Source organism: Garra rufa, chromosome 1 (genome assembly GCF_049309525.1).
Source record: "Garra rufa chromosome 1, GarRuf1.0, whole genome shotgun sequence".
Lineage (NCBI taxonomy): Eukaryota > Metazoa > Chordata > Actinopteri > Cypriniformes > Cyprinidae > Garra > Garra rufa.
In genome coordinates this window covers 36839686-36856780 of record NC_133361.1, presented here as the reverse complement: position 1 = coordinate 36856780, position 17095 = coordinate 36839686, and the positions used below count along the sequence as shown (strand labels likewise).

General features: G+C 33.9%; 1 protein-coding gene across 1 annotated transcript in view; it reads right to left on the bottom strand.

The window, feature by feature from the left end:
* The window catches only part of thraa (thyroid hormone receptor alpha a), a 67486-nt gene that overhangs the window by 9429 nt on the left and 40962 nt on the right, over positions 1-17095 (bottom strand). The window contains exons 3-8 of the mRNA XM_073839621.1: positions 10243-10304; positions 8699-8820; positions 8470-8617; positions 6597-6802; positions 5069-5212; positions 3258-3516 (exon numbers count right to left, since the gene is read on the bottom strand). Coding sequence (XP_073695722.1) covers positions 3258-3516; positions 5069-5212; positions 6597-6802; positions 8470-8617; positions 8699-8820; positions 10243-10304 — 941 coding nt within the window. The remainder of the gene's footprint in view (positions 1-3257; positions 3517-5068; positions 5213-6596; positions 6803-8469; positions 8618-8698; positions 8821-10242; positions 10305-17095) is intronic.

The window sequence follows — 17095 nt, the reverse complement described above, 5'->3', positions numbered from 1 at the left end:
CAAAAACAACACTGAGTAGCACGGGTATATTTGCAGCAATAGCCAAAAATACATTGTATAAGTCAAAAATATCATTAGGATATTATGTAAAGATCATGTTCAATGATGATATTTTGATATTATCAAAACTTAATTTTTGATTAGTTATACATATTAAAAACTTCATTTGGAAAGGCGGTTTTCTTAACATTTAGATTTTTTGCACCCTCAGATTCCAGATTTTAAAACAGCTGTATCTCAGCACTAAATATTGTCCTATTTTAACAAATCCCAATGGAAAGCTTATTTATTCATCCTTTAGATGATGCATAAATCTCAATTTTAAAAAATGTATCCTTATGGCTGGTTTTGTGGTCCAGGATTACATATGTTGCTATTTTTTCAGTTGAACACAAAAGGAAAATTCATTGACAGTTGTTTTTGTTGTGTCTAATAACTGATATGCAGAACCAATATTTAATAAGTGTTATATTAATGCTTTTTTTTGTACAGTGGTAAGTAAATAATTATTAGATACCGGTTTTGTTTAACAGAAAAGTGTTATATTTAAAATGTCATACATCAGGCATTTCTGTATTGCATCTCACTTGAGCATAAATGGATGCTACATAAAACAGTGAATAATTTATGAAATATTTTAAACATTTGTAATGCCATTTTGGCCGAGATTGTTTTTTATCCACTAGATGGTGCCATTTAGTAGGCACAATATTAAACAAAACAAAACAAATTACATATACAGTCGTGGCCAAAAGTTTTGACAATGACACAAATATTAGTTTTCACAAAGTTTGCTGCTAAACTGCTTTTAGATCTTTGTTTCAGTTGTTTCTGTGATGTACTGAAATATAATTACAAGCACTTCATACGTTTCAAAGGCTTTTATCGACAATTACATGACATTTATGCAAAGAGTCAGTATTTGCAGTGTTGGCCCTTCTTGTTCAGGACCTCTGCAATTCGACTGGGCATGCTCTCAATCAACTTCTGGGCCAAATCCTGACTGATAGCAACCCATTCTTTCATAATCACTTCTTGGAGTTTGTCAGAATTAGTGGGTTTTTGTTTGTCCACCCGCCTCTTGAGGATTGACCACAAGTTCTCAATGGGATTAAGATCTGGGGAGTTTCCAGGCCATGGACCCAAAATTTCAACGTTTTGATCCCAGAGCCACTTAGTTATCACTTTTGCCTTATGGCACGGTGCTCCATCGTGCTGGAAAATGCATTGTTCTTCACCAAACTGTTGTTGGATTGTTGGAAGAAGTTGCTGTTGGAGGGTGTTTTGGTGCCATTCTTTATTCATGGCTGTGTTTTTGGGCAAAATTGTGAGTGAGCCCACTCCCTTGGATGAGAAGCAACCCCACACATGAATGGTCTCAGGATGCTTTACTGTTGGCATGACACAGGACTGATGGTAGCGCTCACCTTTTCTTCTCCGGACAAGCCTTTTTCCAGATGCCCCAAACAATCGGAAAGAGGCTTCATCGGAGAATATGACTTTGCCCCAGTCCTCAGCAGTCCATTCGCCATACTTTTTGCAGAAGATCAATCTGTCCCTGATGTTTTTTTTTTGGAGAGAAGTGGCTTCTTTGCTGTCCTTCTTGACACCAGGCCATCTTCCTAAAGTCTTGGCCTCACTGTGCGTGCAGATGCGCTCACACCTGCCTGCTGCCATTCCTGAGCAAGCTCTGCACTGGTGGCACTCCGATCCCGCAGCTGAATCCTCTTTAGGAGACCATCCTGGCGCTTGCTGGACTTTCTTGGACGCCCTGAAGACTTCTTAACAAGAATTGAAGTTCTTGATGATCCTATAAATTGTTGATTTAGGTGCAATCTTAGTAGCCACAATATCCTTGCCTGTGAAGCCATTTTTATGCAACACAATGATGGCTGCACGCGTTTCTTTGCAGGTCACCATGGTCAACAATGGAAGAACAATGATTTCAAGCATCACCCTCCTTTTAACATGTCAAGTCTGCCATTCTAACCCAATCAGCCTGACATAATGATCTCCAGCCTTGTGCTCGTCGACATTCTCACCTGAGTTAACAAGACGATTACTGAAATGATCTCAGCAGGTTCTTTAATGACAGCAATGAAATGCAGTGGAAAGTTTTTTTCGGGATTAAGTTAATTTTTATGGCAAAGAAGGACTATGCAATTCATCTGATCACTCTTCATAACATTCTGGAGTATATGCAAATTGCTATTATAAAAAATTAAGCAGCAACTTTTCCAGTTTCCAATATTTATGTAATTCTCAAAACTTTTGGCCACGACTGTACAATACAGTCAAAAGATTTGGGCTTGGTAAGATTTCTTTAATGTATCAAATTTATCATGCTCACCAAGGCTGCATTTATTTGATCAAAAAACAGAGTAAAACAATCATGGTGAAATATTATTATCTACCTATCCATCTATCTGTTGAAAACAGATGTGCTCGTTAAGATTTTTGTGGAAACTGATACATTGTTTCAGCATTTATTTAGAAATAAATAAATACATAAATATCATAATAAGTGTTTATTATAGCTTTTGATCAATTTAATGTATCCTTGTAATGTAAATTTCTAAAAAAAAATCTTACCGACGCCAAACATTTGAATGGTACTGTATATTAAGCACAAAAGCATCATAAAAGTAGTCCATATGTCTTCTGAGGCTATACAAACAGAATGTGTGAGGAACGAACAGAGTTAAATATTTACCAACAAAGTAATTATTCAGTGGTAAACCTCCTCCCCATTACAATTCAAACATCATTAGTTTGTGTGTCTTGTCAAATGTACATCAGACCTTACACAGTGATTTTAAGGATGCCATATTTGATTTGGAAGCTGCAGCGGAGGGAGAGATCATCAGCAAATAATGATATTTAAAATTTCATATTCAAAGTCTGTGTAAAGGCAGCGGACACGCCCACACAGTTTGAGAGCAGAGAATATTTATTTTTCAAGATTTTATTATCTTATTTTATTTACTAGGTGTTTTTTTTATCATTCAAATTTGGCTGGGTGGTTAATACATTTTTCTGTGGTGTGACAGCTCTGAGTACATTTAATATTGCTTTACACAGACTTCAAATATTCTCCTTTTTTGTTCAATGGGAGAAAAGGAAAATACAGATTTGAAAGAACACAAAGGTGAGTAAATGTTGAAAGGACCTTCATTTTTGAATGAACTATCTAAAGATTAATAGTGATGATTCTTAGGAACCCACATATGGCTGTAGCAGCTGGCAGTCCATCTCACCTGAGCTCATGAGCAGAACAGCCTGCAGCAGCGCCACCTCCGAGTCATCCAGGTTGAACTGTGACAGGCTCTTGCCCAAATCAAAGATGGCATCAGACACCACTCCTAAGCCTCCATTCTTCAGCTGTTCTCGACTGACAGCCATCTCTCCGCTCAGGGTCAGCGTCTCACTTTCTGGGTCGTATCGCACCGCTGCGCGCAAGGACATTATCTCCATACAGCAGCCTTTCAGCAGAATAATCTGGTCCTCACAGGGCAGCTGGACATCAGTAGAAGAGAATAAAACACATATGATTCTTGTGCTTTTATAGATCATATGATATCAATTAAAGCTCAAAAACAAGGATGAACCGCTATTTGATTGTTAGATCAATAGTTCAACCAAAAATTTAAATTCTGTCAATAATTACTCACCCTCACATTATTCCTTCATTCATTTACAGAACACAAATTAAGATATTTTTGATGAAATCCGACCCTGCATAGACAGCATTGCAACTACCAAAAAGTAGTAAGGACATTGATAAAATAGTCCATGTGACATCAGTGGTTCAACTGCAATGTTATAAAACCATGAAAATACTTCTTATGTGCAAAGAAAACAAAAATAATGACTTTATTCAACAATTTCTTTATAAAATTAAGGTTGAACCACTAATGTCCCATGGACTATTTTAGCAATGTCTTTTTATTACAATTCTGGGCCTTGAACATATTAGTTGCGTTGCTGTCTTTGCAGGGTCAGAAAGCTCTAGGATTTAATCAAATATATCTTAATTTGTGTTCTGAAGATGAACTAAGGCTTACAGATTTGGAACAACATGAGTAATTAATAACAGGATTTAAATTTTTGAGTGAACTAACCCTTTAATATACATTAATATCAGCCATTGGGGGGAGCGGATGGAGGGGATTGGGTCAACTTGTCTAACATATACCTCATGTATTGTTGAAACTGCAAGAATGATAGTCTTTGATAGCATCACTAAGAAAATTACAAACCAATCAGAAATGTTTTGCCATGATATAATTTTCCAAAAAAAGGTTCCTGTTTAATTATATTAAATGTTATTTTAAATTTGCTGAAATGAATAATAAATACATTTTACTAAGTTATTTTCCATAAAAATATCTAAAATGAGAAATTCTATTAAAAAAATATAATACATCTAAATTTATAATTCTGCAAGTACTATTCTAAAAATAGTATTTGAAAAAAAAAATGTTTGTATTGGGGCTGATTAAAATTTTAGCAGGGTAGCAGAAATCTGAATTATTTCCCAAATGGGCTAACAGAAGCCCTGCCAAATCTGGCTTTTTTGTCTTTTTTTAATTGTCTTTTGAGATTCCTAGCACAGTCAAACATCTCCCTCAGAGGCTTCAAACTAGACGCTTCAATGTCCTCCAATGTAGCAAGTGAACAAGTGATGATTTGCGATCATTATGTGTTCACATGAGCGATTAGAGTTGTAAAATAACAAGTGATTCAAAGCACAGCAACAGCCTGTGATCACAGCCAATGTTTTAATAAGGCCATTACTCAAAAGCGGTAGCAAACAAGGCGGATTTGCAGCTAAGGAAACACACAGGCAGCCTCTTTCATTCATACACAAACAGACATGCAGTTTTGGTTCAGTTGTGGTTCAGCTGGAGCTGAGCAGATAATTGCTCTTTCACAGCAGGCTCTGACAATCAGTGTAATAAAGCTGCACAGTGTTGTTTATGAAAATCCATATTTATGGAATAACCACCAGCTGCAAAGGGGCTTTTTTTAGGCCCGGTGGAGAATTGGGATGTTCGTGTGCACTGACCTCAGAGAACATGGGCAGTTTTTTGGCAAAGTCCACAACTCGTGTGATGGCAGGGGTGATGATCTTGGTGAACTCACTAAAGGCCTCCAGGTCGACTTTGTCGTTGTCTGATGTGGGGGCTGGAGACTGCCCAATGTCTTCTGGCTGAAAGACAAAGCAATATAGAGGTTTGAAGTGAAAAAAAAAAATCTGACCCTGGAGCACAAAACCAGTCTTAAGAAGTAGCACAGGTATATTTGTAGCAATAGCCAACATTAAATTGTATGGGTCAAAATTATCGATTTTTCTTTTATGTCAAAAATCATGAGGATATTAAGTAAAGATCATGTTCCATGAAGATATTTTGTAAATTTCCTACCATAAATATATCAAAACTTAATTTCTGATTAGTATTATGCATTGCTAGTAACTTCATTTGGACAACTTTAAAGACGATTTTCTCAATATTTAGATTTTTTGCTCCCTCAGATTCCAGATTCTCAAATATTGTCCTATTTTAACAAACCATACATCAATGGAAAGCCTATTTATTCAGCTTTTCATGATGTATAAATCTCAATTAAAAAAAAAATTGACCCTTTATGACTGGTTTTGTGGTCCAGGGTTACAAATAAGGATTTTTCCTGCTTTTTACATATTTACTGCCCATACCACAAAAAAATAATGTTCATTTTACCAACATTTGTATAAGTAAAATGATATACATTTACATTACAAAAAAGTAATAAATAAATAACTACCATTTTACAATAACAACAGTTTAAATGTTTGGGGTCAGTAAAAAAAAAAAAAAAAAAATTATTACATTTTTTGGAGCAAGGATGCATTAACTTGATCAAATAAGGAAAGAAATGTATAATGTCACATTTTCAAATAAATAATGTTTTTTTAAGCTTTTTATTGATCTTTCTTGAGTAGCAAATCAGCATATTTCAGAATGATTTATTAAGTATTAAGTATTAAGTGTTATGTGACACTGAAGACTGGAGTAATGATGCTGAATTCAGCTTTTCCTCACAGGAATACAATGCAATTTTAAACATTAAAAAAGAAAGTCATTTTAATGTAGATATAAATAAATATTTCACAGTATTATTGTTTTTACTGTATTTTCAATCAAAGAATTACAGCCTTGGTAATTTTAAGAGACTTCTTACAAACCCCACACTTTTGAGATTTCTTTATTTGTTTATAACACATTCTAAGACCATTTTCACATTTGGTTAGACTCAACCAAACTCGTACTGTTCAGTGCTCTTCAGTCATTGTCAACAGCTCTCAAACCCTGACAGTCCACTCTGTGTAACAACCCTAGTTGCTTGGCAACATGTGTTTTTTGACCTCTGACATTCAAACACAATTGCTATGATGAAGAAGTGATTCTCAAAAGAACAGCTGACAGACGGAAAAGAGCTGGTGGTTTTTAGCATTCTAGCTGAGAACCTAATTACCTGTACAATGTAGTCAGTAAAAGCGATCAATAATGCTTGCATGATTACAGACATACAGGCGCATTCAGGTCTCTTACTAGGAACTTGCGTTTCTGTTTCCAGTGAGGGCCCTGGGCATTGGTGTGGCGATGAGCCTCTGTCACCATACGAATGAGCTCCCACTCTGAGACGGTGGGCTCAGGTCGATTGTGCAGTGTTTTTACAATCTCCTCTTTCTTCCTCCGCTCCCGGTTTTCCTCGATCAGGCGCCTCTTGGCCACACGCTTTGAATCATCCAGCACCACTGCCAGGGACATGAATCATTCGTACAATCACTCATTTAATACTCTTAGTACTAAACAGGAAATGACAGGCAAGGTTATGTAATGTTATTATGTGTAAGGAGATTATAGCAGATTTTTTCAAAGACCACATTTATATATTTCTTTTTTGAGAAACAATGTCATTTCAAGACTCATTTTTACAGAGACACAAATCACCATCAGATTTTGATTTAATCATCTTTTTGGGGAGAATTCAGCAGAATTTAAATATTAATAAAAAATTAATATAATGTGTTTGTGTGTGTGTGTGTGTGTGTGTGTATATATATATATATATATATATATATATATATATGTGTATATATATATATATATATATATATATATATATATATAATCATTAACAATTAATATTACCTTATATAAAGAAGTGAAAATCTGTAGTCATTTTATACGTCATATATTTTATACGTTATAATACAAAATTGCAATCATTTGAAAACATTTTCTGTAGTCTTTATATACTAGTAAGTATTTTCTAAAATAAAAAATAAATAAATAAATAAATAAAAATAAGACTTTCCTAATAAAATAAAATAAAATAAAATAAAATAAAATAAAATAAAATAAAATAAAATAAAATAAAATAAAATAAAATAAAATAAAATAAAATAAAATAAAATATTTGGGTTAGTCTGTAGTCATTTTTATTACCTTAATATACACTACCAGTCAAAAGTTTTTGAACAGTAAGATGTTTAATGTTTTTTTTTTTTTGTTTCTTCTTCGCACCAAGCATTTATTTGATCCAAAATACAGCAAAAGCAGTAATATTGTGATTTTTTTTTACTATTTAAAATAACTGTTTTCTATTTTATTATACTTTAAAATGTAATTTATTCCTGTTATCAAAGCTAAATTTCCAGCATCATTACTTCAGTCTTTAGTGTCGCATCCTTCAGAAATCATTCTAATATGCTGATTTTCTGTTTAAGAAAATCGTAATATTATTATTTTCAACATAAGTTATTATTTTTAGGATTCTTTGATGAATAGAAAGATCCAAAGATCAGCATTTATCTGAAATAAAAAGCTTTTGTAACATTTGACACTATGCCATTCAAAGCTTGGAGTCAGTATAATTGTTTTGTTTGTTTTATTTGGGTAAGAAATTATAGAAAATAATACTTTTATTTAGCAAGGATGCTTTAAATTGATCAAAAGTGATGATAAAGACATTTAAAATGGTATATTTCAGATAAATGCTGTTCTTCTGAACTTTCTATTCATCAAAGAAACCTGAAAAAAAAATCTACTCAGCTGTTTTCAACATAATAATAATAATACATGTTTTTAGCAGCAAATCAGATTATTAAAATGATTTCTGAAGGATCATGTGACTGGAGTAATGATGCTAAAAATTCAGCTTTGAAATCAGGAATAAATTACATTTTTAAATATATTTAAATAGAAAGCAGTCATTTTAAATAGTAAAAATATATCAGAATGTTACAGTTTTTGCTGTACTTTGGATCAAATAAATGCAGGCTTGGTGAGCAGATGAGACTTCGTTAAAAAACATAAAAAAATCTTACTGTTCAAAAACTTGTGGAAAAAGAAATCTACAGTATGTCTTCATTTAACCAAACAAACATGTGTGTACATGTGTGTTTGTGTGGACACTCACAGTCCATGGCCATGCCCACCGAGATGCACTTCCTAAAGCGGCACAGCTGGCACTGGTTGCGTGTGATTTTATCAATGATGCAACAGCTGTCATATTTACAGGAATAGGAAGGGTGAAGATTCTTCTGTATTGTCCTCCTAAAGAAACCCTGGGAGCAGGAGAAAGAAAATTAATGAGTAAGTACAGACTGATTATGGTTATCAAGCGGTTCAGGAGTTGGAAATCTCACCTTGCAGCCCTCACATGTGATGCAGCGGTAATGGTAGCCAGTGGCCTTGTCCCCGCATACCACACATGGCTCATCTTTCTCCAGGTAGCTTGGAACATACCCTGGAACAGAGATGATCTTCACTAGAAGAGGAGGAGGAAATGGGCTGTTACAGCAGGACACAACCACACACACACACACACACACACACACACACACACACACACACACACACACACACACACACACACACACACACACACACACACACACACACACACACACACACACGTTGGGTTTACATGTTTTATGGGGACATTCCATAGGCGTATGGTTTTTATACTGTACAAACTGTACTTTCTATCGCCCTACACCTACCCTACACCTAAACCTAGCCCTCACAGGAGATTGTGCACACTTTTACTTCATCAAAAAAACTCATTGTGCATGATTTATAAGCCTGTTTCATCATGGGGACCTGAGAAATGTCCCCACAAGGTCAAAATCTACTGGTATTCCTATCCTTGTGGGGACATTTCTCAGGTCCCCACAACATGATGAATACCAGGTACACACACACACACACACACACACACACACACACACACACACACACACACACACACACACACACACACACACACACATGTTGGGTTTACATGTTTTATGGGGACATTCCATAGGCGTAATGGTTTTTATACTGTACAAACCGTATTTTCTATGGCCCTACACCTACCCTACACCTAAACCTAGCCCTCACAGGAGATTGTGCACACTTTTACTTCATCAAAAAAACTCATTGTGCATGATTTATAAGCCTGTTTCATCATGGGGACCTGAGAAATGTCCCCACAAGGTCAAAATCTACTGGTATTCCTATCCTTGTGGGGACATTTCTCAGGTCCCCACAACATGATGAATACCAGGTACACACACACACACACACACACACACACACACACACACACACACACACTGGTTTTCATGTTTTATGGGGACATTCCATAGACACATTGGTTTTTATACTTTTTGGTTTTATATTTTTGATTTTCAAAAAAGATAATTCTGCATGACTTCTAAGCTGGCGAGCACAAAAATGTCAAAAATTACAGGCATTACTGTACTTGTTACAGTAATGGAGACATTTGCTCCTTATAATGTAGGGAATAATAGGTAGACACACACAAACAAACTACCTCTACAACCCAGACAGACCATTTCAACAATGACTACTGTTAATAATCCTATTTGTGTTCTGGGAAATCATAAGTTGTTTCGCGTGAGGAGATAATAATAGAATAATAGAATTTTCAGTTTATTTCAGTATGATCTATGAACAATGTTGGACTGTGGACTCAACTGAACTGTCCAAATATAGACATTTTGACACCTACTGTATTATCTACAATGATTGTGCTTAACAATTCTCATCATAGATATAAATATATTAATTTTTGGTAGTGACATTCAAATTCTGCTGTCTCAAAACACAGAAGGAGCATGTTTGGGCATCACAAGCAATGTTTGGGTTTAGACTGCAGTGACACCGGATCCAAAATCCTTACCAGACGCGCTCTTCATAGAACATTGACTATTCTTTCTTTTTCTCTTCACTCCATTCGGCCACCTGGAGAAAGAGAGGAGGGGGGAAATAAGCATACAGTAAAACCAGACATTATTTTTCTTTTTCTATTTGACAAGACTGACATTTTACAAAAGCTATTTAAAATCTAAAATGTAAAAAGCCTCTTATACACACTAGCAGTAAAAGGTTTTTGAACAGTACGATTTGTAATGTTTTTTAAGGACGTCTCTTCTGCTTACCAAGTTGCATGCATTTGTGTATTTGATCCAAAGTATTATATGTGTACTATTTAAAATAACTGTTTTCTATTTGAATGTATTTGTAAAAATAATTTTTACATTTGAATGTAAAATGGGAATGTAAATCCTGTGATTTCAAAGCTGAATTCATTAGCACCTTTACTCACATGATCCTTCAGTAACCATTCTAATATTCTGATTTGCTGTTCAAAAAAAACATTTGTTATTATTATTATGTTGAAAACAGCTGAGTATGATTTTTCAGGTTTCTTTGATGAATAGAAAGTTAAGAAGAACACCATTTATCTGAAATAGAAATCTTTTGTAACATTATAAATGTCTTTTTCATCACTTTTGATCAATTTAAAGCATCCTCGCTAAATACTATTAATTAACTATTAATTAACTAACTATAAACTATTAGAAAAAAGAAAATTATACTGACTCCTAGCTTTTGAACGGTGTATTTCAGATAAATGCTGATCTTTGGATCTTTCTATTCATCAAAGAATCCTGAAAAAAATGTACTTAACTGTTTTGATAATAATAATAATAAATAAAAAAAAATGAAAATTCTTGAACAGCAGATTAACATATTAGTATGATTTCTGAAGGATCATGTGACACTGGAGACTGGAGTAATGATGCTGAAAATTTTGCTGTGATCACAGGAATAAATTACATTTTAAAATATATTCAGAAAGACAGAAAGCAGTTATTTTAAATTTCACAATATTACTGTTTTTGCTGTACTTTGGATCAAATAAATGCAGGGTTGGTGAGCAGAAGAGAATTCTTTAAAAAACATTCAAAATCTCAAAAACTTTAGACTGGTAGTGTAAACAATTGTTAAAAGTTTGGGGTTGGTATGATTTTTAATATTTTTAGAAGTCGTCTCTTATTTTCACCAAGCCTGCATTTATTTGATCACAAATACAGTAATAACACTAAATATTTTGAGAACTGAAAATCAAGGTTGTACTGCTTAACATTTTGTTGAAAACTGTGATACAGAATTCTTTGAATAGAAAGTTCAAAAGATCAGTATTTATCTGAAATATCTGAAATCTTTTCTAACAATATAAATGTCTTTACGGTCACTTTTGATCAATTTAATAAATTCTCACCAATAATTTTTTTCTTTAGAAAGACTTTTGAATGGTATTATAATATGCATACCATTATTATCTCCACGGTTTTACACCACATATTGTAAGGCCTAATGGTAAAAATGGAAATCAAACACAATAATGCCCAAACACTCTACTTGTCTGTCATTAGTCAGACAAACAGTGCCATTTCAAACTCACACCAGTTAAGCTGCAAACACTTTAGAAATTGAGTGGAAGTCAATGGGAACCAAAACGGTTTACATTCTTAAAAGTCCACTGAAGTGCTTTGAAACACACAGCGTTATTTTGTGTGTTGATGTAATTTCAACTGAAACAGGAAGACAGGGCAGGACATATCAAGCAGTCTCATCCCACTTTTTAAACAGCCAATAGCGTTTTGAATATCACAGCTTGGGCCATAGCCGTTAAACCCGGTAAAGCTGCATTTGATAGCGTGACTGCCACAATCTTATCCATATCGCTATAAAATATAGCATTCTGTGTAGATTTTATGGTCTGTGCCGATTCCCACATATGATCCGCTCCATGTTATTGTGTCTCTGGTGACACAGTGCAAAATCAGACTTCTTTCGCCCCAACAAAAGGTATATTTACATTGTCTTAATTGTTCCCTATCCCCTATATAGTGCACTACATGCCATTCACCATACAGAAAATACTAACTCTAGCCACAGCTTCATTGTCTATTTATAGTAAAGTGGGCGGGACGCTTCAGATTCTAGAGAGCATCTGATTGGACAGAAAGTTTGATGATAAGCTGAAGTGCAGGGTGATGTCATCAAAATCATTAATCCATATTAGCAAAAGTTCGAGATTGTACATTTTGAATGCTTATAGAAATGGGAATTTTGTCATTGGTTTGGCACACACTAGATTACAAATAACCTTAAAGCTAACATATTCATACTAAAAGACAAAAAACTTAAATTTGTATTTCATAGGGACTTTTTTTTTCATAGGAAATTTCTTCTTTTGTATTCCAGATAAGAAAGACATTCATACAAATTTGGGACAACACGAGGGTGAATAAATGCTGACAGAACCAGGGATATACAGAGAGTTCCCTGGGAGCCGAGACTCAAATGTAAAAAAGGAGCACTGATTATGAAGTAATTCCAATTTAACAATTACTATAGTAAAATTATATATATGCATATATGCATACTTATAAAAAATAAAGTCCTTTGCATGTAAAGTCCTTGAACTTGAACTTCTCATACATATGGTGGTACCTGGGCTTCATTTAACCAACAATGATAGTTTCATCGTAAATAGGAATTACAATTACAATGAATGCAACTTCTTCTACTTTAGCAATCTTAGGTGTGTAAAAAAATTAAAACAGACAGTGGCTATGTAGTTTTCAACTGATTAATGTGTAAGACCAAGAAGATATGGCTCCACTGTACACTGTCTAATGAAATTTGAGCTTGTTTAAAAATGCACATAATCAATAGCATGCAATAGCAACAACATCTCAGACTGACAGATATGTGACCCTGGACCACAAAACCAGTCATAAGGGTCAATTTTTCAAAATTAAAATGTATACACCATTTGAAAACTGAATAAATAAGCTTTCCCTTGATGTATGTATAGGACAGTATTTGGCCGAGATACAAATATTTGAAAATCTGGAATCTGAGGGTGCACAAAAATTTAAATATTGAGAAAATTGCCTTTAAAGTTGTCCAAATGAAGTTCTTACTATTACTACTCACTACTACTTGATATATTTACAGTAGGAAATTTACAAAATGTCTCCATGGAACATGATCTTTACTTAATATCCTAATGATTTTTGGCATAAAAGAAAAATCGACACATACAGTGTATTTTTGGCTATTGCTACATATATACCCGTGCTACTTAAGACTAGCTTTGTGGTCCAGGGTCACATATACATAAAAATAAACAGGTATTTTTAGATTTGAGTCATTCATTACTGTTGTACCAGTTGGCATAATACTAATAATTTAAATGCATGTTGTTTTATTGACCACAATATTATTACTGATAATCGTTGAGAGAGGGGCACTTTTGGTTAATTTTGGCAAAAGAACAGGAGCTTGATCCCCCAAAGCACCCACCTCTGCACATCCTATCCCTTTAACTAAGTGGGCAAAATAAATACATGTGTTCACCACGTGGTGGCACTGTTTAAAATAATTTCACACTGCATTATTCACCTCAGCTGACCGCCATAATTTGTCTATCAACAGCGTTGCATCACCTTGCAAAACTAAAGAAACAGCAGCAGACCCAACCACAAACCGGTTTCATGTTCAAATTCATGTGACTGCCTTCATGACTCCAAAAACCACACTAAAATACATAGGCAACACTTTCATGCAAGTTCCTCAGTTGGTAGTCAACAACTCACTAGCAGTGTACCCGACACACCTCCATGAACTGGCACATATCGGTAGTCCAGCTGATGTGAGCCAATGCTCGTGTTTATATAGCACAATATAAACAGTGCCATACTACAAATGACCAAAACATGACAAATCTACAGATCAAAGCCTACAGCATGAGTGCAAACACTGCAAATAACTTACAATCAAATGCAATGTATTTTAATGCAATCCGGCATTATCAGTCACATGGGATTTGAGTTTCATTATACACACATGCACACACAAACATGCACACACACTGACAATCATGAAATGACTTTTCTCTACTGGATAGCACAGTATTAAGTCCAACTGACAATCCTCCCGTACATCCACATCCACAGACATGACTGAACAAACAGAGGGAATGGGATGGATGGAGAAAGACATTTATATTCTGACCTGTTGATATAATGGGGCTGTAAAATGTGCATGATTGCCGTCTCCCTCCTCTTGCCAAGCTGTCAGCAATCTATCTGCAGTAACAGGGACTCTGAGCTGGTAGGATGAAACTTCTCTCTATCTCTCACCCACCCCATCCTATCCTTCTCTCTCTCTCCCTCTCCACACACTCCTCCTCCTGCCACAGCTCTTGTGCATCAAGCCCTGTGAGCCCCACCTCTCCTCCATCACTAACCCTCCGCTCTCATCCTCCTCTTCACTCTCTCGCTGCTTTTGTCTTAGGCAAAGGACCCTCTGCCATCTGTCTTTGGATGCTGAAGGACTGCTACAGCGTTGTCATTTACACATACTTTAGACACTCATAATCAGTTTCTAGGATATTAGTACACTCATGCATAAATCATCAACAGAGCTGCGTTAGAGGAGAACGCATGGCATTACAAATTTTCAGTGCATCAATTTAACGCACAAACATTATGTTGGGTTGAAAATACTAAGACAGACCACTAGTGAAAATACTTCTGCTTGTCCTTGTATATTTAATATTAGTAATATAAACAATATTGATCATACAAATAATCAAAATAATACATTATCTTTATTATTTAATAATACATTTAATGATATATATTTAATATTAACAATATCAAAATAATAACAAAATAATAACAATAATATTAATGATCGTGATGATTATTGTAGTTATTTTTAATTTACTACATTTATTATTATTATTATTATTATTATTTATTTATTATATAAAAAGTTTTATTAACATGAATATAAGAATGTAAAAGTAAAAAAACAATAATAATAATAATAAATGTCTTATTTATTTTACATCAGTTAGTGAAAACACTTCTATTTTGAAGTCTTTTCATTCAAATTGAATATTTCATAATTAGACATACTATTATTAATAACATACTATTATTTATATACTTTAAGACTTTAAATACAATAATTATTATTATTATTATTATATTATCATCATTATTTCACTCAAATTATTCTGATACATTAATAATAATAATAAATTCTACATTTATTATGATCATTATAATTACTAATATTATCATAAATAATCATATAAATAATAACAATAATAATAATAAATACAAAAAATATTATTATTATTATATTTTATTTTTTTGTATTTTTAGTATTAGTATTATTATTCCACTCAAAGTGTTATTCTGATACATGTAGGGTTGGGTCGATAGACGATGCCATCGTCCATCGCCGATGGCCGATAGACATCACGATGCTGAGCCGGCATCGCCGCAGCAGCAGGAACCCGCTCGTGAAAAACACACACTTAATCACGCTATATAGCCAAATGAAATGCATGCTTTAAATTTCCGCATCTTTACTTATTTTATTATTATTATTATGAGGAAATAATAACAAGGAAGTTGTTAGTCATCACAATAAACTCCAAACGAATTACACGAACTAGTTCGATTACATTAATAAATGAGGCATACAAAAACAGCAGAAAAAAATCGAAATAATTTTAATTAAATTAGATTAAATAAACTACACCAAATATGCCTTTTTCATGGTTTTACCATAACGAACAGAGCTTGGAACAAAAAGAGAATTTTTTTTTTTTTCTATCGAAAGAACCATCGAAATAGGAACGCACAATACAAAGCCTACATTATAAATAACAGTTTATCATTCAGATACATTGGGAATATGGAAACACTTGGATTTGTGCCGAATTACAGAGGTACGTGAGCCCAACGCCTGCTATTTTTAGTTTCGCTTTGTTTTGGTTTCTTAACTTTATATATTTTGTTTCATTCCTGTTCTGTTCTGAATACCGTTACATTTAAATGATTTGTTTAGGAGTCAGGGTAACTAACTTATAGCTTTGTTTATAGTGTTTATGTTAATACATAATAATATTTCGGTTGATTTGGTATTATTTCTGATATTACACTTTCTCTCTAAACATTCTGCTGCTCATTAAATGCGTTTGGAGAGAGTGGGTTAAGCAGTAAGCAATCAATGAGAGCGATTTTGAACTTAAAAAAGCTGACTGGTCGAAAATATGTTAAGGACCAACACACATCCTCCAAATACATCTACATAAACCCGCGCTTGCTCCGTCTCGTATGCAAGCACGCACTGTCACGATCTAATGCACTTGTTAATGCCGGATCTTTAAAAACAAATACCGCAACGCAAAAATCCAAAATCTGATATTTTCCAGAACAGGATCAGGCTCAAATTAAGCACTGGAGGAAACGGTAGGCACTAGGCAACAATTCATTAATTCGTTATGAATTAATTATTTAACAACAACCATCCCTCACCCCCGCCCCCTGCCGACGATGCCATCGTCCATCGCAATGTTTCACATTAGACATCGTACGATGACAAATGGGTCGACATCGCCCAAACCCTAGATACATGCATAATAATAATAATAATAATAATAATACATTCGTAGAATTTTTATGGTTATTATTACAATTATTATTAATAATAATAATATAATGAACAACAAAACAATAATATTTAATAAACACTAAAAATATTATTATTACTATTATTATTATTATTACTCCCAAATTGTTATTCTGATACATTAATAATAATAATAAATACTAAAAATATTATTATTATTATTATTAATATTATTCCAATCA